Here is a 25,666-nt window from a genome sequence, read left to right as displayed (position 1 = left end):
AAATCCATGAAGATGGGACAAAACCCACACAAGAAGGCTGAAATCTCCAAAAATCAGAACGCCTCTTATCCTCCAAGGGATCACAACTCCTCACCAGCAAGGGAACAAAGCTGGAATGGAGAATGAGTTTGATGAATTGACAGAAGCAGGCTTTAGAAGGTGGGTAGTAATAAATTTCTCCAAGCTACAAGGAGCATGTTCAAACCCAATGTAAGGAAACTAAGAACCTTGAAAAATTGTTAGACTAAATGCTAACTACAATAACCCACATAGAGAATATAAACGACTTGATGGAGCTCCAAAACACAGCATGAGAACTTTGTGAAGCATACACAAGTTTCAATAGCCAAATTGATCAAGCAGAAGAAAGGATATCAGAGATTGAAGATCAACTCAATGAAATAGAGCAAGAAGACAAGATTGGGGGGAAAAGGTAAAAAGAAATGAACAAAGCCTCCAAGAAATATGGAATTATGTGAAAAGACCAAATCTATATTTGATTGGTATATCTGAAAGTGAAGGGGAGAATGAAACCAAGTTGAAAAACACTCTTCAGGATATTATCCAGGAGAATTTCCCAACATAGCAAGTCAGGGCATTATTCAAATTCAGGAAATACAGAGAACATCACAAAGATATTTCTTGAGAAGAGCAACCCCAAGGCACATAATCTTCAGATTCACCAGGGTTAAAATGAAGGGAAAAATGCTAAGGGTAGCCAGAGAGAAAGGTCAGGTTACCCACAAAGGGAAGCCCATCAGACTCATGGCAGATCTCTCAGCAGAAACCCTACAAGCCAGAATAGAGTGGGAGCCAATATTCAACATCCTTAAAGAAAAGAATTTTCAACCCATAATTTCATATCCAGCAAACAAAGCTTCACAAGGGAAGTAGAAATAAAATCCTTTATGGACAAGCAATTGCTGAAAGATTTTGTCACCACCAGGCCTGCCTTACAAGAGCTCCTGAAGGAAGCACTAAACATGGAAAAGAACAACCACTACCAGCCACTGCAAACACATAACAAATTGTAAAGACCGTTGACACTATGAAGAAACTGCATCCAATAACGGGCAAAACAACCAGCTATTGTTTTAAATTCACACATAATATTAACCTTCAATGTAAATGGGCTAAATGCCCCAATCAAAATACACAGACTCACAATTTGGATAGACTCAAGACCTATCAGTGTGCTGTATTCAGGAGATCCATCTCACATGCAAAGACACATAGGCTCAAAATGAAGGGATGGAGAAAGATTTACCAAGCAAATGGAGAGCAAAAAAAAAAGCAGGGATTGCAATCTTAGCCTCTGATAAAACAGGCTTTAAACCAACAAAGATCAAAAGAGACAAACAAGGGCATTACATAATGGTAAAGGGATCAATGCAACAAGAAGAGCTAACTATCTTAAATATACATGAACCCAATTTCGGAGCATCCAGAAGCATAAACCAAGTTCTTAAAAACCTGTGAAGAGACTTAGACTCCTACACAATAGTAGTGGGAAAATTTAACACCCCACTGTCAATATTAGACAGATCAATGAGACAGAAAATTAACAAGGATATCCAGGACTTGAACTCAGATATGGACCAAGTGGATCTAATACACATCTACGTACCTCTCCACACCAAATCCACAGAAGTCATTATTCTCACCATCACATCACATTTTTTCTAGAATTGACCACATAATGCAAAGTAAAACACTCCTCAGCAAATGCAAAAGAACAGAAATCATAACAGTCTCTCAGACCACAGTGCAATCAAATTGGAACTCAGGATTAAGAAACTCACTCAAGGCTAGGCATGGTGGCACACACCTGTAGTCCCAGCACTTTGGGAGGCCGAGGTGGGTGGATCACAAGATCAAGAGATCAAGACTATCCTGGCCAACATGGTGAAACCCCATCTCTACTAAAATACAAAAATTAGCTGGGTGTGGTGGTGTGTGCCTATAGTTCTAGCTACTTGGAAGGCTGAGGCAGGAAAAATGCTTGAGCCAGGGAAGCAGAGGTTGCAGTGAGCTGAGATCTCTCTATTGTACTTCAGCCTGGCAATAGAGCAAGACTCCATCTCAAAAAAAAAAAAAAAGAAAAAGAAAAGAAAAGAAAGAAACTCACTCAAAACCACACAACTACATGGAAACTGAACAACCCGAGAAATCAATGAGAACAAAGACACAGCATACCAGAATCTCTGGGACACATTTAAAGCAGTGTCTAGAGAGAAATTTATAGCACTAAATGACCACAAGAGAAGCGAGGAAAGATCTAAAAATTGACACCCTAACATCACAAATAAAAGAACTAGAGGAGCAAGATCAAACAAATTCAAAAGCTAGCAGAAGATGAGAAACAACTAAGATCAGAGCAGAACTGAAGGAGATAGACACACAAAAATCCCTTCAAAAATAAATAAATAAATCCAGGAGCTGGTTTTCTTAAAAGATCAACAAAATAGACTGGTAGTCAGACTAATAAAAAAAAAAAGAGAGAAGAATCAAATAGATGCAACAAAAAATGATAAAGGGGATATCACCACCAATCCCACAGAAATACTAACAACTGTCAGAGATTACTACAAATACCTCTATGCAAATAAACCAGTAATTCTAGAGCAAGTGGATAAATTCCTGGACACTTACATCCCTCCAAGACTAAACCAGAAAGAAGTTGAATCCCTGAATAGACCAATAACAAGGTCTGAAATTGAGGCAGCAATTAATAGCCTACTAAGCAAAAAAAGTCCAGAACCAGACAGGTTCACAGCCAAATTCTACCAGAAGTACAAGAGGAGCTGTTACCATTCCTTCTGGAACTATTCCAAACAATACAAAAAGAGGGAATCCTCCCCAACTCATTTTATGAGACCATCATCATCCTGGTACCAAAACCTGGGAGAGACACAACTAAAAAAAAGAAATTTCAGGCCGATATTCATGATGAACACTGACATGAAAATTCTCAATACTGGCAAACCAAATTCAACAGCACATCAAAAAGTGTATTCATCATGATCAAGTCAGCTTCATCCCGGGGATGCAAGGCTGGCTTAACATACACAAATCTATAAACGTAATCCATCACATAAACAACCAAAGACAAAAACTATATGATTATCTCAATAGATGAAGAGAAGACCTTCGACAAAATTCAACAGCCCTTTATGCTAAAAACTCTCAATAAACTAGGTATTGTTGGAATATATCTCAAAATAGTAAGAGCTATTTGTGACAAACCCACAGCCAATATCACACTGAATGGGCAAAAACTGGAAGCATTCCCTTTGACAACCAGCACTAGACAACAATGCCCTCTCGCACCACTCAAATTCAACATAGTGTTGGAAGTTCTGGCCAGGGCAATCAGGCAAGAAAAAGAAATAAAGGGTATTTGATTAGGAAAAGAGTAAGTCAAATTGTCTTTATTTGCAGATGACATGATTGTATATCTAGAAGACCCCATCATCTCAGTCCAAAGTCTCCTTAAGCTGATAAGCAACTTCAGCAAAGTCTCAGGGTAAAAAAATCAATGTGCAAAAATCACAAGCATTTCTCTATAGTAATAAGAGACAAACAGAGAGCCAAATCAAGAATGAACTCCCATTCACAACTGCTACAGAGAGAGTAAAATACCTAGGAATACAAGTAACAAGGGATATGAAGGACCTCTTCAAGAACTACAAACCACTGCTCAAGGAAATAAGAGAGGACACAAACAGATGGAAAAACATTCCATGCTCATGATTAGGAAGAATCAGTATCATGAAAATGCCCAAAGTAATTTATAGATTCAATGCTATTCTGATCAAGCTATGCCGACTTTCTTCACAGAATTGGAAAAAGACACCTTAAACTTCATATGGAACTGAAAAAGAGCCTGCATAGCATAGACAATCTTAAGAGAAGGAGGAGGAGGAGGAGCAGGAGGAGCAGCAGCAGCAGCAGGAGGAGGAGAGGAAGAGGAGGAGGAGGAGGAGGAGGAGGAAAGCTGAAGGCATCACACTACCTGAATTCAAAGTATACTACAAGGCTATAGTAATCAAAACAGCATGAGACTTCTACCAAAACAGATACAGACCAATGGAACATAACAGAGCATGCAGAAATAATACCACACATCTACAACCATCTGATCTTTGATAAATCTGACAAAAAAAGGCAATGGGGAAAGGATTTCATATTTAATATATGGTGTTGGGAAAACTGGCTAGCCATATGCAGAAAGCTGAAACTGGATCCCTTCCTTATACTTTATACAAAAATTAACTCCAGATGTATTAAAGACTTAAACATAAGACCTAATACCATAAAAACCCTAGGAGAAAACTTAGGCAATACCAATCAGGGCATAGGTATGGGCAAGGACTTCATGACTTAAACACCAAAAGCAATGGCAGCAAAAGCCAAAAATGACAAGTGGGATATAATTAAACTTAAGAGCTTCTGCACAGCAAAAGAAATTATCATTAGAGTGAACTGGCAACCAACAGAATGGAAAAAATTTTTGCAATCTACACATCTGATAAAGGGCTAATATCCAGAATCTATACAGAACTTTAAACAGAAATTTACAAGAAAAAACCCCATCAAAAAATGGGCACAAGATGTGAACAGACACTTTTCAAAAGAAGACATTTATGCAGCCAAAAAACATTTGAAAAAAAGCTCATCATCACTGGTCATTAGAGAAATGCAAATCAAAACCACATTGAGATACTATCTCACATCAGTTAGAATGGTGATCATTAAAAAATCAGGAGACAACAGATACTGGAGAGGATGTGGAGAAATAAGAATGCTTTTACACTGTTGGCGGGAGTGTAAATTAGTTTAACCATTGTGGAAGACAGGGTGGCAATTCCTCAAGGATATAGAAATAGAAATTCCATCTGACCCAGCAATCGCATTATTTGGTATATACCCAAAAGATTATAAATCATTCTATTATAAAGACACATGCACATGTATGTTTATATGGCACTATTCACAATAGCAAAGACTTGGAACCAACCCAAATGCCCATCAATGATAGGCCAAATGAAGAAAATGTGGCACATATACACCATGGATTACTATGCAACCATAAAAAAAGGATGAGTTCATGTCCTATGCAGGAACATGGATGAAGCTGGAAACCATCATTCTCATTGAACTGACACAAGAACAGAAAACCAAACACTGCATGTTCTCAATCATAAGTGGATGTTGAACAATGAGAACACATGGACACTGGGAGGGGAACATCACACACTGGGGCCTGTTGGGTGGTGGAGGGCTAGGGGAGAGATAGCAGGATGTGGGGGGTTAGGGGAGAGATAGTATTAGGAGAAATACCTAACGTAGATAACCCCTAACGTAGGGGTGATGGATGCAGCAAACCACCATGGCACATGTGTACCTATATAACGAACCTCCATGTTCTGCACATGCCCCAGAACTTAAAGTATAATAAATAAGTTTTTTTTTTTAAAAAAAGAATTTTTTAAAAAGCTACAGACATATATCTGCATCCAGAATACATAACGTACTCTTAAAACTCAGTAATTTAGAACGTAATACAATTTTTTAATGAGCAAAAATTTTCAACATAACATTCACCTAAGATAAGCAGATGACAAACACAATAAGTATTCAACATCATTAGTCATTAGAAAAAATACAGATTTAAACCATAATGCAGTATTAATACACACTCCCTAAAATGTAAAAGATTGATAGTACCAAGTGCTGACAAGGAGGTGAAGGAATTGGAACTCTCATACAGGGTTGGTGGGAATGTAAAACGGTACATACCATTTTGGAAAAACAATTGACCAGTTCCTTAAAAAGTTAAATATACACCAGGATGTGGAGATATAGCTTTTCTGTTACTAGGTATTTCCCAAGAAAACTGAATGCATAATTTTGTGCAAAGATTTTTACATGGGTGTTTATTGTTAACCACTAAATAAAAACAATGCAAATATCTGATAATAGATGAAGAGATAAGCAAGCTATTGCAAATTCATGCAATGGAATATTGCATGGATAATCTCAAAGAATTATGCTAAGAGAATTCACACCCCTTCACCCCCCAAAATAGAATAATGCTGTTTCATTTCACATATATAAAATTCTAGGAAATGAATACTAATTTATAAGGATAAAAACTGTATCAGTGATTGCTTTGGTTTGTGGCAGAGGGAGTGAGAAAAAATGTTGGGGGGAACTAATTTTATTATTTATTTATTTTTGAGATGAAGCCTTACTCTATTGCCCAGGCTGGAGTGTAGTGGCACCATCTCAGCTCACTGCAACCTCCACCTCCTGGGTTCAAGCAATTCTCCTGCCTCAGCCTCCCGAGTAACCAGGATTACAGGTGCCCGCCACCACCCCTGGCTTATTTTTAATAGAGACTGGGTTTCACCATGTTGGCCAGGCTGGTCTCGAACTCCTGACCTCAGGTAAGCTACCATGCCTGGCCTATTATTTTTTTAAGCTAGGGTCTCACTGTGTTGCCCAGGCTGGAGTGCAATGGCACAATTACGGCTCCCTGCAGTCTCAGCCTGGAGGGAACAATTTTAAAGGGGCATAAGGAGTTTTTGGAGCTGATGGGTATGTTAATTACCTCAAAGAGTATGTTTATGGATGGATATGTTCATTATTTCAATTGTGATGGTTTCATGGGTGTGTATGTATGTCAAAATTTATCCAATTCCACATTTTAAATCTTTGCAATTTGTTGTACATCAATTATAGCTTGCTGAAGCTGGTAAAAATCGTTAATGTAATAAATCTTAATTGCAAACTTCAAAAAATTAATGTGATCATCACCATTAGCAGATGAGAAAATAGACTTTGATAATAAAGGGGATCTTGTTCCTGAGCAAATCATAACATGAAGGCCATTTCTTGTAAATTTTGCTTGCTTTACTTTTTTGGGGGGGGGGCGGGGGGACAGGGTCTTACTTGTTGCCCAGGCTGGAGTGCAGTGGCATGATTACGGCTCCCTGCAACCTCGACTTCCTGAGCTCAAGCCATCCCACCTCTGCCTCCTCAAGTACTAGGATTACAGGTGTGTGCCACAGCACCCAGCTAATTTTTTAATGTTTTGTAGAGACAGGGATCTTGCTATGTTGCTCAGGTGGGTCTTGGACTCTGGGCTCAAGTGATCCTCCTGCCTCCACTTCCCAGTGTTGGGATTACAGGCATAAGCCACTGTGGTCAGCTTATTTTGCCATTTTAAGATAGATCCACTTTGTAAGATCCACTGCTGACCACCTGCATCAGTGTTACCTGGCATGCTTATTAAAATGCACATTCTTACTTTCTCAGTCAAGCTAGGTGAGTCAGAATCTCTAGAGAGGAAGGTTAAGGATCTGTGTATGTAACAAGCTCTACAGCTGTTTCTTGTGCACGATAGCTTGAGAAACACTGGTTTAATAGACAGCTGGGTTGACTTAGCCTGTCCTTTCAGTTTTTATATGTATTATTCTTTATTCCTATCTTCTAGATTTCTGCAGTTGTAATTGTGATTCTTTTTTTTTTTTTTTTTTTGAGCGTAATTTTTTTGTTTGTTTTGAAGAAGAAACCCATCATGAGGGTTACAGAAAAACTTGGTTGTGGCTATTTAAGGCTTTCTGAAATTTCACAGTGTGTGGAGATCAAGCTGCCTTGCTGTAAAAGCAGTGGAGAGGCCGTGTGCGGTGGCTCACACCTGTAATCCCAGCATTTTGGGAGGCGTCGTTGTGATTCTTAAGAGATTTTTAGGAGATTGTTTTCCTCCAACTGGCTGTGGCTTTTTCTTTGTTGGCTTGTTTGGTTTAGTTTCATATTTGTTTTAATTTTGCTATTATTTTCAGTTTTGTTGTGACAAAAATTGTGGTCTCCAGAACATCTAATTTTTGAAATATATTGAGGCTTCCTTTGTGGCAAATATGCTCTGCTGTGTAATTTTGTGGTTGTCAATACTGACCAAATATTAGAATCACCTGGGAAAATTTTTAAATCATACTTAGAAATTCTGATTTAATTAACTTCAAGTGGGGCCCAGGTAGAAGTAATAAAAACTCTCCTATATGATTCTAATGTAAAGATGTTTTAGAATTAGATAGAAGTGATGGGTGTGCAGTACTGTGAATATCCTAAATGCCTATGAATTATACACTTTTCAATGAGTTTTATGTTGTGTGAACTTCACCTCAATAAAAAAAAAAGTTAAAGTGATTTTTAAAATAACAGTGCCTTGAAGGATTGTTCAGAAAGAAATAAGATTGTACCCTCTACAGTACATAAGTTACATTGGCCACATAGGATTTTTTTCCCCACTCTTACCTGAGGTTGTGTTACAAAAGCACATGCTGGTTGTCAACACTTCCAACAATGCAGAAATGAGCAAGGGGAAAGTGGAACTTACCGCGGACAAGGCCACAGGTCCACACGTTTGTTCCCGTTGGGATGTCTGGGTCGGTTTCACAGGTCGTCTCGCAGTCCTGCAGGCTGAACCCGTCTATCTGGGTGCACGTGCTGCCTGCCTCCTGGGCACTCTGGGGTGACGTGGACCGATGCGCGATAGTCTAAGGTTCAGTGCGTGCAGTCAGGAATCTGCACCAAGAATGGTCCATCAATGAGGGAGAGTCCTCCTGGGGAGGGGCTTCCATGCCTCCCATTCTGGGCACTTCCAGACTGTCTGCAGGAATTGCTGTCCTTGAGTCATTCTATTTTGTTCCGAGGCTAGGGCAAAGAGGCAGACAGGAGAGCACATGCTGGAGGGTGGGGACATGTGGGACGGCTTTAGTCCAGGCACGGCTGCAGGTCCCGGCCGCCCGGCTTTCCCTGGCCAGAGAATAGCAGCCCCAGCAAGCTGCGGGCAAGGGCACAGTCCCAGCTCACACAAGGCCTATAGCGCCCTGCAGGGCCCCAGCGCCCCACCTTACTTTTCACCTTTGTTCCCTCCTGCTTTCCAGCTTTGGAGTCCTTGTTAAGAGGGACTCGGACCAAAAGGTTATAAACGCGACACCTGCATTCCCTTCTAGTCCTTCATGGTTTTCTTTTTTTACACGCAAAGTTTACAACCTTTACTTTTTCCAACTGGAAAACCAGTTTTTCCACCTTTTTAAAAACGAATGATCCTTTTATCATATGTTGAAAGCCCTACCCATACATAACAAGCCCACTTCTGCGTCTAACTCTGTTCAATGACCCTTCATTTACTCCCTAAACCGACCTTTATGGTAACTCAGTGAAGAGGTAGCTTAAATAAATGCATTCTGCAGAAATCTCCAAAACCTTCTCGTGGGTCACTGCGAGAGGTGCCGCCACAAGGTAAACAGTACAGTAGCTGAGTCCTCCAGTTAGGCGCCAGGTGCCATCTGTCAGACTGCGTGTGTGGCAGGCATCGAGTCAGAGGCGCTTCCTTACATGCATCCCCTGTATCGGAGAGAGCACGCAGGCCTCAGGGCCCGGTGGACAGGGCTGGTCCCAGCATATGCACATCACTTCCTGGGCTTCGGGGGTGGTAGCCAGAGGCCGGCCGCAGCAGGAAGCCCACGCAGAGGCCAGGGCCTCTTGTTCCACTTGGCAGAGACCCCAGAAGGAGCCAAGGGGCAGCATCAGAACCTGAGTGCCTAAGGGCACAGCAGCTGCAGGCCACCGGCCAGGCCAAAAGAGAGTGAGTGGAGAGCCGAGGGCGCGTGGAGAGACTCTGAGAAGGGCCTATTGTGTTTCATTTGAAACCAACTTTGTATCCGGACCTCCGAGAGTTACATCCCCCTGACCAGCCTCTTCCGCTCCAAAGTGCCCAGGTACTGGTGGTGCTGGAGGATGCCCTCCAGGGCGCAGACCTGCCCCGTGGTGAAGGCTGTGCGGACACTGGCGAGCCGCCAGTGAATCCTTACCCAACCCAGCCACGGTCCTCTCCTCTCCAGCGCTGGCGGATTCAAGGACCTAACCTCCTTGATACTGACTGCCTGAAGGGGTTCCCAGGTGCTGGATGTCAGGCCTGGGCCAGGGAGGTACCCCAGGGAGGCTTCGGCAGTCGTGGGGGTGTGGGTTGGCCCTGGGCAGCTGCTCTGGGAGAGCCAGTCCATCGAGCCAAAGCTGGAGGGTTGCTGCGGCCACGAGGTAGGGAGGAGGGAAGGCCAGGCAGGGCTGGCCAGGCACGGCACCCACCTCCGGCTCTGCTGGTATTTATAAACCCAGGAGAAGGGAGCAGGAGCCGGGTTTGCATGGACGGCTAATGCCCAGATGAGCACACCTAATTGCCTTTGATTCAGAGGCACCAGGATTTTTCAATTTGACATTTTTTAAATTGATACACGTATTTTCAGGGTACATGTGATAAAGATTGTTTTCATTGTTAGTTTGTCGTCCCTTCTAATTCCAAGTTCAATGGATTTCACAGCTATGAAGTTATAAAATATAGGGTCAGCATGATTGATCTAAACACAAGTCGGTATCTGAACTCAAATGTAAACAGCAGAGCCAATTTGCAGGGCCCAGTGAAAAATGAAATGCAAAGCCCCTTGTTCAAAATTTTTTTTAAATTTCAAGACAGTGACAACAGAGCAATAAACCCAGCACAGACCCTTCTGAACAAGGGCCTGTGTGACTGGATGGTTGCATACCCATGATGACAATGATAAATATTCATTATGGTTCTTGGAACTAAAGAGGAAAGTTTGGAGTAACATACAAAATATCTTTTGTGGATACTACTTCCTGGGAATCACCATAAGGCTCTTTTGATATAAAGTAAGCAAAAACCCAAACCCAAAAATCCTCTAGAAAATATCCTCGCCTTTAAAATTCTAAATGACTCATTTGTCATCATTGTAGAGGGCGGAGAACAGCTTCTCAGCTATTCATGACCCATGCTTGTTGTGAGGTTAGAACCACCAGTTTCGCCTTAGAAATTATTCCTCGCTGATTATATAAACCAGGGAAGGAGAACTCGGAGCTTAATGAATTAATTACCATTGTGTCTTCTGATGGAGATTAGAAAGTTAATTCTATTTCTTTTTGTCTTTCTTATCAGAATGTGGAAATATAAATCTATTCTGTATAAGGCTGGATTCAGTTTACCAAAATAAGACTGAAGCCTTTGAATTTAGAGATCCCAGGTGGAGAGATTCTGTTCATTATCTGTACTCCTGCCTCCACCTGTGCCATAGACTCCAAATGGATAAAAGCTCTTATAGAGAGGTTGTATTACCATGGAGTACAATATCTGTCAGATTTGGATAGAGGTGAACACAGTGGAGGAGAATAAAGAGAGCTGATTTCTGTCTCAGTGAGCACAAAAAAAGGCAGATGACCCTGTCAGAGGACAGAAGTGGACCCCAAAGTCTTGTTCCCACAGACTTTGCTGGTTGACTGCTCTTTACATTAATCTGGAATCATGGAGCACCATTTCTCTTTTCATGTTGTGATATTCTCTTCACATTCTCTTCCTTGCTCCTCAATGCCAAATGTGTGGCTTTTCGGAAATAAAATATTGAGGAATTTAAAGCAAGAATACTGTAGCAACCTGTGAGATGCATGGAAAATCACAAGCTGTTGTAAAACTAGGATTGGGATTGGTTTCTGGGCATAAATTTTTTGTGGACATCCAAAGAATAATGCCACGCTCTGAGACAGAATATAGAGAATATATGTGTGTGAACCTATGAATTATGTTGAGTAGAAAAAATATATATAGTCATTTGACATTAAGAGACAATAAACACATAAATGTTGACCAGCCTGGCCAACATGTTGAAATGCTGTCTCCACTAAAAATACAAGAATTGGCCAGGTGTGGTGGTGGGCGCCTGTAATCCAAGCTACTTGGGAGGCCGAGGAAGGAAAATCTCTTGAACCTGGGAGGCGGAGGTTGCACTGAGCTGAGATCACGTGACTGCACTCTAGCCTGGGCTTCACAGCAAGACTCCATCTCAAAAATAAAAACAAAAACCACATAAATAGTAACAAAAGTAATGAAAAAGTGACAATAAAATGACATTTAACTGGAGCTATTTGGATACATGCCTTTTTTTCCATTTATTGTACTTCTTGCTCTCCCTTAAAAAAAAAAGTTGAAAGTTTATGGCCCTGCCAGGTGTGGTGGCTCACACCTGTAATCCCAGCAATTTTGGAGGCAGAGATGGGGGAATCACTCCAGTGCAGGAGTTCAAGATCAACCTGAGCAACATAGTAACACCTCATCTCGGGATGGGTGCGGTGGCTCACACCTGTAATTCCAGCACTTTGGGAGGACAAGGCGGGCAAACCACTTGAGGTCAGGAGTTTGAGATCAGCCTGGCCAATGTGATGAAACCCCGTCTCTACAAAAAATACAAAAATTAACAGGGCGTAGTGGCAGGTGCCTGTAATCCAAGCTACTCAAGAGGCTGAGGCAGGAGCTTGAACCTGGGAGTGGGAGGTTGCAGTGAGCTGAGATCACGCCACTGCCCTCCAGCCTGGGAGACAAAGTAAGCCTGAGTCTCAAAAAAAATTTAAAAGGGAAAAGAAAAAAAAAACGCTCTACTAAAAATTAAAAAAAAAATAGGTATAGTGGTGCATGCTTGTAGTCTCAGTTACTTGGAAGGCCTCTTCTCCCATTTTAAAAGTAATGTCCATTAATGAGTAGCAAAGAGGAGCAGCTTGGTGTAGCACAGCCTGTGAGGCTATGAAGCCAGGCAGACCTTTACTTGCATATGGACTCCAGTGCTTACCTTGGACCAGTGACAGAACACCTCCATGTTTCTTTTTTTTTTTTCCTTTTTTTTTTTGAGATGGAGTCTCACTCTGTTGCCTAGGCTAGAGTGCAGTGGCCCGATCTTGGCTCACTGCAACCTTCCCCACCCAGGTTCAAGCGATTCTCCTGCCTCATCCTCCCTAGTAGCTGGGATTACAGGTAACTTCCACCAGCTAATTTTTGTAGTTTTCAGTAGAGACAGCATTTCACCACATTGGCCAGGCTGATCTTGAACTCCTGGCTTTGTGATCCACCCGCCTTGGTCTCCCAGAGTGCTGGGATTACAGGCATGAGCCACTGCACCCTGCCAACACCTCTGTGTTTCTATCCCCACATCTATAAAGTGCCTGCTTTTCAAGTTACTGTGGGGATTAAGTGAGATAATGCCTGCTCTGAAAAGTGCAGTCCCCACCCATCCTTTTTTGACAAGTAGTCTCAAAATATTTTTATATTAATATGTTGATTTCAGCATTGGTGGAAGTACCAGGCTTCATGCTCAGTAAGCTACATGTACCGTTTAAACATTACAACAACTGTGTAAGTCCTGGTATTCCCATTTGGCAGAGGAGGTTAATTATGCTCACAGACGCTTAGTCACTAGTCTATTCAAAGGCACACAGTGAGTAAATGGCAGCACTGAGATTTGAACCCCAGTTACTTCATTTCAGAGCCTGAGACCTGGGGTACTGCCTGCCTTTTTGTTGAATTTCTGTATCTGACCTTCATATCTTCTTTTGGGTGGAACAAATTTTTCTTCTTATTCTTTTTAAGATATATTTTCTACTTTTGACTTGATACTGGTTTTATCACCTCAAATGTTTTGCCAAGCAAAATAGATAGGAATAACCTATTTAATACTGATATCAAGTCTTTTCTGTATAAAACGTTTCCTGTGAGTTCCCATCTTAGGACTCTTAATTCTGTAGCTGTTTTCTGGCATTTTGGCAACCTTATCTATAAATTCATTGACTCCTTAAATCACATTTGAGATTGCCAAGCATTTTAAATCCATTCTGTAAACCTTCTCATTTTCACACTTTACCTGTCTGTTGGGTTTTTTTTTTTTTCTCTAGAAAAGTATTCCCTCTTTATCAGTCTTAAAATGTAGAGTAGTGGAATTCCAAATTTTCTGTCCAATTTCTCTTCTTCACATGGAAATGGAATAATGAAAAATAATTTTGAATTGATCAGGCCTTGTGTAAGAGGCTGACTCCAGTTTTTGATGTTTGACTTTTGACTTTAAAGCCTCACCTGTTTCCCACACTTATGTCCCACAGCTGGGAGAGCTGGGTACTCCCTCCTTGAGCACCAGCCAGAAGGTAAACCTCACAAGCCCCTGCCCATAGCCAGAAACCTTGCCCAGGCCCCACCCACTAACCACAGTAAAAACCCAAAGTGGTTTCCTTTCCTTGCTCTCTCAAGCCATTATGGACACACTTGGGAGGCCTGCCCTGCCTGCTGTCCTCAGAAAATTCCCTATGTAAGGAACAAACCTTGTTCTCTTCTCAGTGTCTGTATGTGGCATCATCTTAACATCTGAATCAAATTTGGGACGGAGAGTCTATCCTCCTCCTGCAGAGTATCTGCAACCCCTGAGATGGAAGGAGGTCTTGGTCTCTCTCCTTCGTGGGCTGCCATATGAGTGCTGCCTCCAACTCTAATGCATGGTGTCCAGAAACTATTCAACCACTGCTCCACCTTTTCTATCTTTTCTTTTCCTTTCTTTCCTTTCCTTTTCTTTTCTCCCTTTCTTTCTTTCTTTCTTTCTTTTCTTTCTCTCTTTCTTTTTCTTTTTTCTTTCCTTTTCTTTCTCCTTTCATCTTCTTTCTTTCTTCCTTCCTTTCTTTTCTTTCATCTTTCTTTCTTTTCTCTCTTTCTTTCTACTCTTTCTCTTTTTGGCAGGGTCTCTGTCACACAGGCTGGAGTGCGGTGACACCACCACAGCTCACTTCAGCCTCAGCCTTTCAGTCTCAAGCCATCCTCCCACCTTAGCCTCCAGAGTAGCTGTGACTGCAGATGAGCACCACCATGCCTGGCTAATTAAATAAAAAAAATATATATTTTTGTAGAAACAGAGTTTCACCATGTTGCTCAGACTGGTCTTAAACTCCTAAGCTCAAGCCATCTGCCCTTCTCAGTCTCCCAAAGGGCTGGGATTACAGATATGAGCCACCACACTGGCACAGCTCCGCTTTTCTAATGGTGACCTGAAATTCTCTTGAGCTCAGTCCATTTCCCAATTTTTTATTTCCCTTCCCTCTCCTCCCCTTCCCTTTTTGGACACACTTGAGGGGGCCTGCCCTGCTGTCCCTAGAAAACTCGTTATGAAAGGAACAAACATTGCTCTCTCCTCAGTGTATGTGTGTGGCATCATCTTGACATCTGAACCCAAATTTTTGGCAGAGGGTCTATCCTGCTGCTGCAGAGTGTCTGCAACCCCTGGTATGGAAGGAAGTCTTGGTCTCTCTCCTTTGTGGCTGCCTTATGAGTGCTGCCACCAACTCCAACACATGGCATCCAGCCTGGGCGACAGTGCAAGACCCCATCTCAAAAGATAAAAAGAAACCAAGAACCTAGAGGAAAAGACAAGAGTAAACAAACTGCCATAATTGTATAATATTGTGTGCTGCGGGAGCCCAGAAGACTAAGTGACTGAATCTTTGTTCTAAAAAAAATATTATTTTTAATGGAATTATTGATTATTGGGGGGAAAAAAGAGAAAAAGTAAAAAATAAAATAAAAAATTTAAAATTTATTATTATTTTTGAGATAGAGTTTTGCTCGTGTTGCCCAGGCTGGAGAGCAATGGCGAAATCTTGGCTCACTGTAAACTCTGCCTTCTGAGTTCAAGTGATTCTCCAGGCTCAGTCTCCCGAGTAGCTGGGATTACGGGCTCTTGTTCCCACACCCAGCTAAATTTTTTTTTGCATTTTTAGTAGAGACAGGGTTTCCCTATGTTGGCCAGGCTGGTCTTGAACCCCTAATCTCAGGTGATCCACCCTCCTCAGCCTCCCAAATTGCTGGGATTACAGGTGTGAGCCACCGTGCCCGGCCCTTTGTTCTAAAAATTAATAGATTTAGTCATTCCACAGTATATCCATATTTCAAAACATCATGTTGTATACACTATTAATATGTACATTTTATTTGCCAGTTGAAAGATAATAATTAGCGAAGAAGAAAAAACAGTTTTAATCTTTTGTGATTAATCAATGATTCATTATCTGAGTAAATGCATATAATCTTTTGAACTTTATATATCATTTCTCTTAGGTATAACAGTTTCTTGTGAAAAGCTCTACAACTTACTGTCTCCCACTCCCACCTCACTCTATCTCGTTTTCTCCAGAAGATGGAGAGGCTCATCCTAACTTTTTACAATAAGCAATCTTGTCTACTTAGTATAGTTCCCAAAAATGCATTGGATTTATTTTTTTCTTATATTCATGTATATGTTATTATCGTTAAGATTGCAAATTGTTTTTGTTCTCTATGTAGGCTCTTATAACAAATTTTTTTTTTTTCCGCCAAGTGTGGTGGCTCACACCTGTAATCCCAGCACTTTGGGAGGCCGAGGCAGATAGATAACGAGGTCAAGAGATCGAGACCATCCTGGCCAACATGGTGAAACCTCATCTCTACTAAAAATGCAAAAATTAGCTGGGCCTGGTGGCACACACCTGTAGTCCCAGCTACTCCAAGCACTTTGGAGGCTAAGGCAGGAGAATTGCTTGAACCCAGGAGGTGGAGGTTGTAGTGAGCTGAGATAGCACCACTGCACTCCAGCCTGGTGACAGAGCAAGACTCTATCTCAAAAAGCTGGTCTTGAACTCCCAACCTCAGGTAATCTGCCCACCTTGGCCTCCAAAGTGCTTGGATTACAGCGTGAGCCACCATGCCCAGCCTCCCTCAAAAAAGAAAAGTATTTTTGAAGACTGAAAATTGTATTGGAGTGGATTTAGAGTGAAGGAAGGCAAAGCACTAGTAAAGTTAAATAAATGCCAATTTCAAAAGTAAACTTTAGACAGTCTCATTCAAAAATGCCTTTTGGAGTACGTATAAAAATCTCAGATGTTCAAATTGGAGGACACTTAAAAAGCAAGTATTTAAATGTTGAGACATTCCATCGCAGGATTCTGAAGAGAAGCAAATACAAATGATAAATTTGGATAATAAAAATAAACATAAATGAAACGTGCATAAAAGTTGGTTTGTTCAGGTAAATTACTTGGAGGTCATTTGACATTTAAATGGGTGGTGATAACATATGCCCAAAGCTGACTGCCTTAACACCAACATAGAAACACAGAAGGTGATTGCAAGCTTTTAAAAAGTTACTTTGATTTCTATAGAAAAATAAAACATTTTTAGCCATTATCCAAGGCACTTAGGAACAACAAATTGCTCATCAATGTGGCTCTCAACTCAGAAAGATGGAGAAACAAGTCATTTAAAATGCACTTATCCGTGGCTCCTCTAAAAATGCGGAGGGTAGTTGGAATCTTGGACAACATAAAACACGATATAATGAAATTACTAAATACATCCTAGAAAACAAAAAACAAAAAATCTTTAAGAAGCTGCAATTTAGCACTTCCCCTATGGGAAGATCCCTGTCTATTTTAGAATGATTCTGATTTGTCAAATGGATTTAAATAGGCCAAACAATGAAGAATGGCCTGGGCAGGGGTATAAAATCCCTAGAAGCAGTTAAGGAAAAAAGACTCCTTAGAGAAGAGGCTCCAAAACTGGAGAGGGCTGCAGGTGAGTTAGGAAGGGCTAGAATCTGGTTGCCTTAGGAGAATGGAAATTCTGCAACGTTGGATAGTTCACAGCTAGTAAAAATGCAAAGATATAAGACTATAAGGCTTTTCCTAGGACAAATAGAAAGGAAGCTTGCTCTAACATTGGGCAAATATGGCTGTTTAGAGGTGGCATCAGAAGAAAACCTGTATATCTGAGTCTCCACAAAGTGTGGTTTTTCTGCCTGAGATAGCCTGAGAATGAGATAATGGTCTTGCTCAGAATAAGCCAGCCAAGTTGGGTTTGGTGGTGATTATCAGCACTTAAACACAGTAGAGAGGTACCACTTGTACTTCAGTGGCTCCGGCCCCTGATTCCTCTTCTCATGTATACTGCTTTGTTTAGAGTTACTTGCATTTAATAAAGATTTTTTACTGCGCAGGTGTAGTGGGTCACACTTATAATCCATCACTTTGGGAGGCTGAGGTGGGTGGATCACTTGAGGTCAGCAGTTGGAGACCAGCCTGGACAACCTGGATAACACGGTGAAACCCCATCTCTACTAAAAATACAAAAAAAAAAAAAAAAAAAAAAAATAGTGGGGTGTGGTGATACGTGCCTGTAATCCCAGCTACTCAGGAGGCTGAGGCATGAGAATCACTTGAACCCAGGAGGTGGAGGTTGCAGTGAGCAGAGATTGCACCACTGCACTTCAGCCTGGGCAACAGAGCAAGACTCAGGAAAAAAAAAAAAAAAGGAGTTTTTACTTTTAGAAAAAGCATAATAGAATGAATGGTGTGGTAGATTTGCCCTCCAATTATTTAAGCTCAGCATAACGCTGATTTATGCAGCCAAAGCTGGCCACGTTGCAGAGAATCTGTACCAAAATACTCATTACCATAGGGGAAAGGAGAAAAAAGTATTATTTCTACAGAAGCTCTGCCTAAGGAATTCTACATCCCTTTTGCTGGGGAAGACTTTTGCAGTGTTAAACAGCATACGTGCCATTAGTATGGACCATCTTACCTACCTACAGGCAAATGAGAAGGTGAAGACAGCCACACTTCACCAGAATCCTTGCATTACAAAAAGAATCACAGGGTCTTCTCAGATGTTTGTCTATAAATCACTAAATAGGAGAGGCTAATGACACACACAGAAAGTATCCTACAGTAGTGCTGATTAAATATCAATCAGTACAGAAGCAAAATTAAAAACAAAAATCAATCAGAACTTAGAACAAAAGCAAATATGAAATAATTATTTTAAAATGAAGAAAAGCAACCTAAAAGCTTAACCGTAAAAACATTTTAACCGCCAATGTGATGACTCCTAACCAACAGGCACGCAGAGAATACAGAAGGGAGCATGTGATCTTAGCTGTGCCAGGGTATGTGAACCCAAAACTAGTACAGAATCCATAGGGGATTAAGAAGTGTGATGGAAATGGAGATTTCCTTATTTTTATTAAGAGACAGGGTCTCATTATGTTTCCCAGGCTGGTCTTAAACTCATGAACTCAAGTGATAGTCCTGCCTCGGCCTCCCAAAGTGCTGGGATTATAGGTGTGAGCCACCATGCCTGGTTGAGATTTCAAAAAGTAAGCATTCAAAAGACATTATTTTGTGTACTTAAAAAATGCAGTTCAATGAGCAACATCTTTCTTAACTTTGTTTTCATTTCTGGGAAGCAGAAACTTTCTTCTTTTTAAAGCTGGCCTTCAAGAAACACTTATGTAATAGATTGCTGAGAGCTGTGGTTGTTTTTTGTTTTTTGTTTTGTTGTTGTTTGTTGTTGTTGTTTTCTGCAAAGGACCAGACATGTTTTAAGCTTTGAGGACCAAAAAGTAGTGTGTGTGACTATAGCCATGGGAAGTAAGTATATGAGAGGAGCTGCATTCCAATAAAACCTTGTGAACCCTGAAATTCGAATTCCATGTAATCTTCATATATTTGATAAATATCTTTTCCTTTATTCAACCATTTAAAAATGTAAAAAACATTCTTGGCTCACTAGCCCTACAGAAACAGACTGTGGGCCAGATTTCACTAGGGGCTGTAGTCTGCAGACACCAACACTTCATTCATATAAGCAAAGACTGATGTAAGAAAACTGGACCCACTCAAGAAAGAGAAAATTGGTTGAAACTATTATGGCTGGGCGCAGTGGCTCATGCCTGTAATCCCAGCACTTTGGGAGGCCAAGGTGGCTGGATCACAAGGTCAAGAGATCAAGACCATCCTGGCCAACATGGTGAAACCCTGTCTCAACTAAAAATACAAAAATTAGCCAGGTGTGGTGGCACCCACCTGTGGTCCCAGCTACTCAGGAGGCTGAGGCGGAAGAATCATTTGAACCCAGGAGGCAGAGGTTGAAGTGAGCCAAGATTGTGCCACTGCACTCCAGCCTGGCAAAAGAGCAAGACTCCGTCTCAAAGAAAAGAAAAGAAAAGAAACTGTTATTATTCATTGAGAGCCATATTCACTCTGAATGCAAGAAATGAAAAGAAAAAATATTTGTTGAAAACCTAATGTTTCAAAACCATTAGCCTAGTGTAGGGCCATTGAGCTAACGGTTTACGTATTTTATTGATTTACTCTTCACAAGAATGCTATGGGATATTACACATATATCCACACAAACTGCGGCTCAGAGAAAGTAACTTGCTTGGACCTGGTACCCAGCTAGGATTTGAGCATGGGTCATGATATGATTTGGATTTGTGTCCACACCCAAGTCTCATGTTGAATTGTAATTCCCAGTGTGGGAGGTGGGGCCTGGTGGGAAGGATCACAGGGGTGGATCCTTCAAGAATGGTTTAGCATCATCCCCTCCATAGTGTTCTCGTGATGGTGAGTGAGTTCTCATGAGATCTGGTTGTTTAAAAGTGTGTAGTTGACCAGCTGTGGTGGCTTATGTCTATAATCTCAACACTTAGGGAGGCCAAGGTGGGCGGGTCACACCTGAGGTCAGGAGTTCAAGACCAGCCTGGCCAACATAGCAAAACCTGGTCTTTCTTAAAAATATAAAACTTAGCCGGGTGTAGTGGTGGGCACCTGTAATCCAAATATTTGGGAGGCTGAGGCAGGAGAATCGCTTGAACCTAGGATGCAGAGGTTACAGTGCGCCAAGACTACGCCATTGCACTCCAGCCTGGGCAAGAAGAGAGAAACTTCTTCTCAAAAAAAAAAAAAAACAAAAAACAGTGTAGCACCTCTCCCCTCTTTCTGGAGTGTGCTCTGGCCATGTGATGTGCTTGCTCCCCCTTTGTCTTCCACCATGGTTGAAAGTTTTCTGGCCAGGAGTGGTGACTCACACCTGTAATTCCAGCACTTTGAGAGGCTGAGGTGGGCAGATCACCTGAGGTCAGTAATTCAAGACCAGGCTAGCCAACATGGCAAAACCCTGTTTCTGCTAAAAGGTACAAAACTTAGCCAGATGTAGAGACAAGTGCTTATAACCCAGCTGCCTGGAAGGCTGAGATGAGAATTGCTTGAACCTGGGAAGTGGAGGTGTCAGTGAGCCAAGATTGAGCCACTGTACTCTAGCCCTGGCAACAGAGAGAGACTCTGTCTCTAAATAAATTTAAAAAAATTTTTTAAAGTTTCTGAGCAGATGCCAGCACCAATCTTCCTGTACGGCCTGCAGAATCATGAGCCAATTATACCTCTTCTTTATAAATTACCCAGTATTCAGTATTTCTTTACAGCAATGCAATGTGAGAGTGGCCTAACACAGGTTGGTCTTTTGAGAAAACCCTAAATGACACCACTTGTCTTAGGAAGAATTGAGTTTGTAGTGAAAAGCAGGAGAAAAAACTGCACTCAACTCTTCCCTTGAGTTGAAATTCAAGAAGCAACTGTTTAATTGCCAAGGTGAACAGAGAACATGAACTAGAGAACAGATGAGAGATATCAAGAGTTCACTGCCCTGCCAGGCCAGCAGCCACAGAGGCTACCCCAAATCAGCCCAAACCAACTTCTGAGTGGGACCCCACAGTTGGGAAAGTTAACCCTCATTCAAGAGCTAGGGGCTCCATGTTATGGTTCTAAAATATGGCATTTATGCGTGACCATATTGGTGTGGCAGAATAAATAAGTAAACAAACTAAAATATAGTATTTAGATTGGCTTCTGGGGGTTTCCTTTTTGTCTCCCCTCTTTTTACAAGTGTAATATACACTCCTTTTATAGAAACCTTAGCACAATATAGAAAAGGAGTATAAATTTAAAATTATCCCTACTCTCATGTGTCAAGATAATCACAGTTAACATTCTTGTGTAGTAAGTATTCTTTAAATTCTTTTAGCCTTTTTTTTTTTTTTTCTGAACACATACACATGTTTTAGAGTGAGACTATACTGGGTAAGCTGCTTGTTATGGAAATACATTGTGAACATATTTCTCTGTCATTTCCCAAAGTCTGATTTTCATATTGTCTCTAAAAACAAACAAACTAGGGCAAAATGACTGTAGTCAAATAAGTTTGTGCAATCTGCCTGCTGTGTCAGCCCTTGGGATATGAATGATGCATACTGGATCATAACAAAGACTCTGCAAAGAAATCCAGTAGAGAAACTTGGTTCACCTCTCCTGGGTATCTCACACTTATCTAGTCATGGGATCCTCCTATAAGGTAACACTTACAAAATTAATGTTCTACAGAATAGCCTTGATAAAAAGCTATTCTATATCATTTGTAATGGATGCATACTATTCTACTGGTATTTACTTATTTATTTGAGACAGTGTCTCACTCTGTCATCCAGGCTGGAGTGCAATGGGAGGATCTCAGCTCACTGCAACCTCCACCTCCCAGGTTCAAGCAATTCTCCTTCCTCACCCTCCTGAGTGGCTGGGATTACAGGAGCATGCCACCACACCCAGCTAATTTTTGTACTTTTAGTATAGATGGGGTTTCACCATGTTGGCTAGGCTGGTCTGAAACTCCTGACAGCTGATCCACCCACCTCAGCCTCCCAAAGTGCTGAGATTACAGGTGTGGGCCATCGCGCCTCGCCCCTACTGTTATTTAAACCATCCATGGGAGTTGAACATTGATATTGTTTTCAAATTTTCACTATTATAAAAAATGCTACCATGTATTTTTTTTGCAGCTAAATCTTTGCAAACTTTCATGGTAATTCCTTGTGCATGCAATTGCTTTGAAAGGTAGACGAACATTTGTGTAGTTTTTAAATCCTTATGGCCCAATTTTCTCCTAGAAAAGTTGTGCCAACTTGGATCCCCACTAGCAATATGTCCTTTTCCCCTAGTTCTTAACCAAAAGGGTGCTTTATATTTTTTAATCTGTACCAGCATAGGCAAATAACAGTACCTCACTATTTTATAATACATTTCTTTGAAAGTATGGCAAATATTTGGCCGGGCGTGGTGGCTCATGCCTGTAATCCAAGCACTTTGGAGGCCAAGGTGGGCGGATCACCTGAGGTTGGGAGTTCAAGACCAGCCTGACCAACATGGTGAAACCCCGTCTTATTAAAAAAAAAAAAAGAAAGTATGGCAAATATTTAGGAAAAGTTTATTGGCTGTTTTTATTGCTTATTTTATAAAGTGTCAATTTATATAATATGCCAGATTTTTCTAAATATGCATTCATTTTTTCACAGTGACTTACAAGTCATAAAGATATTAATCCTATTAATGTGCATTTTTCCACATCCATATCCATACTTTAAACTTTGTTTAGGCTAATATTTCATTTATAATAGTTTCACATCTTTAATAGTTTCCACCTTTAGTTTTGTGCAAAGCATGATTTATGAATCATGATTTATTAATCTTTACTTATATTTTATCATTTTACTTACATCTTAAATGTATATAGAATTTATTTTTGTATATAGTGTGATAATTTGAATTCTTCCTAGATAAAATTTTGTCTAAACAAAATTTAGTAGATAATTCATCTATTTCCCCACTGATTTGTGATGTTACTCTTTTTTTTTTCTTTAGATGAGGTCTCACTTGTTGCCCAGGATGGAGTGGAGTAACTCTGTTATAGCTCACTGCAGCCACAAACTCCTGAGTTTAAATTATCCTCCCAACCTCAGCCTCCTGAGCAGCAGAGTCTACAGGCGCATACCACCAAACCCACTTTGCTGCCCAGACTGGTCTCGAACTCCTGGCTTCAAGCCATCCTCCCACCTCAGCCTCCCAAATTGCTGGGAGTACAGGCATGAGCCCCTGCACCTGGCCACCAGTCTTATAAAATATATTACATTCTTATACATTCTTATGTCTTCAAAATGGACTATAATTCTTTGGGGCACATTCCCCTAAGTTACTTTTCCTCTGTAAAATATTCTTGGCTATCTTTGTAGGTCAGAGTGAAACTATGAATCAAGAATGTTTTCCATTATTTTCTGTGATCTATGTTCTAGTAGTTTTTTAAATTTTTATTTTTAAATATATATATATGTATATATATATATTTTTGAGACGGAGTTTCGCTCTTGTTACCCAGGCTGGAGTGCAATGGCGCGATCTCGGCTCACCGCAACCTTCGCCTCCTGGGTTCAGGCAATTCTCCTGCCTCAGCCTCCTGAGTAGCTGGGATTACAGGCACGAACCACCGTGCCCAGCTAATTTTTTGTATTTTTAGTAGAGACGGGGTTTCACCATGTTGACCAGGTTGGTCGCGATCTCTCGACCTCGTGATCCACCCGTCTCGGCCTCCCAAAGTGCTGGGATTACAGGCTTGAGTTACCGCGCCCGGCCTTTTTATATATATTTTTAGAGATTGGGTCTTGCTCTGTTGCCCAGGCTGGAGTGCAGTGATGTGATCACAGCTCACTACAGCCTCAAGCTCCTGGCCTTAAGTGATCCTCCTATCTCAGCCTCCCAAGTAGATGGAATTACAGTCATGTGCTCATCTAATATTTTATTTTATTTTATTTTTGTAGAGACAGGATCCCACTTTGTTGCCCAGCCTGATTTCAAACTCCTAGCTTCAAGTGATCCTCTCACCTCAGCCTCCCAAAGTGCTGGGCTTATAGGTGTGAGACATTGCACCTGACCTCTTATAGTTTAGAGAAATTATTGGTTCCTTAAAGATTTGAAAGATGTTGTCTATATCATTATCTGGGTGCTGAATTCTCTGTATTTGTCAATCAAAAAATTAGTTTTCAGTCTATATAACTGTACTACCTATCAAAACTCTTTTTAGTTAAAAATGTAGTTTTCAGTCTATGCAACTGTACTACCCATCAAAACTCTTGTCAGTTTAAAAGTGGTTTTCAGTCTATATAACTGTACCACCTACAAAAACTCTTCTAGAACAGTTTTAGAGTCATCTTATCAAGATGTCCAAAATTATTAGTTGATTTTATTTATAATTATGCCTCTCTTCTCATTCAGAATATATATTTAGATTTTCTCTTTTTCTTTCTGATATTGTCAAAAGTATGTCTATTTTGTTGCTCTTTTCAAAGATCCACTTCTTGGTTTGATATGTTAATCTCATTTTATTTTCTCATACTTTTCCTAGTGTTCATTTTCGAGCAGAAATTGATTCCTTGGCTTATTTTTATGTTTTCACAGATGATAATGAAGCATACGAGGCTCTGAATTCTTCTGTAAGTACTGCTTTAGGTTATAGGGTATATTATGGCTATACTGTTTTCTCGATTGTTTTAAACTGATTATAATTTGTGTTTTCCATTTGATCTAAAAATTATTTTAAGACAGTATTTTAATCTCTACTATTTTTGGTCTTTCAAAATTATCCTTTTGTTATTAATTCCTCACTTTATTGCCTAGTGACAATACATGCAGTCTTTTTTTAGAGAGAGGGTCTCTGTCACTCAGGCTGAGTGCAGTGCATGATCACAGCTCATTGTAGCCTTGAACTCCTGGGCTCAGGCCATCCTCTTGCCTCAGCCTCTTGAGGAGCTGTGACTTTGCTTTTGATCCAAATTGAGAATCTAACTTTTAGTAAGGTTTAAGTGGCATGTGCATCCTATTTTCCTTCATCTTGTCTTTTTCTTGTACCTCCTTTTTCCTCTTTTGTTGTATATAAATCAAGTCTGCAAACTATGCAAGAATTGACTGTACTTCCTATTTACAATTTTCACCTTACAATTACTCCTCTCCCTCCCCAACCAGCTGTTTGCTTCTGCCGTTCTAATAAAATGGCTCTAATCAGTCACCAATAGCCTCAGATTCCTAAATTCGGGGA

General features: G+C 40.8%; 1 protein-coding gene and 1 pseudogene across 1 annotated transcript in view; one reads left to right on the top strand and one right to left on the bottom strand.

The window, feature by feature from the left end:
* Positions 1-25,071, top strand: part of SMC5 (structural maintenance of chromosomes 5) — a 124,384-nt gene extending 99,313 nt beyond the window's left edge. Inside the window, exon 25 of the mRNA XM_078366844.1 lies at positions 25,030-25,071. Within this exon, the coding sequence (XP_078222970.1) occupies positions 25,030-25,056 (27 nt within the window). The 3' untranslated portion in view covers positions 25,057-25,071. The remainder of the gene's footprint in view (positions 1-25,029) is intronic.
* LOC118145702 (homeobox protein VENTX pseudogene) lies at positions 9,227-14,252 on the bottom strand (annotated as a pseudogene).
* Positions 25,072-25,666: the final 595 nt, after the last annotated feature.

Source organism: Callithrix jacchus, chromosome 1, assembly GCF_049354715.1.
Source record: "Callithrix jacchus isolate 240 chromosome 1, calJac240_pri, whole genome shotgun sequence".
Classification (NCBI taxonomy): Eukaryota; Metazoa; Chordata; class Mammalia; order Primates; family Cebidae; genus Callithrix; species Callithrix jacchus.
This window is presented reverse-complemented; position numbering and strand designations above follow the sequence as displayed.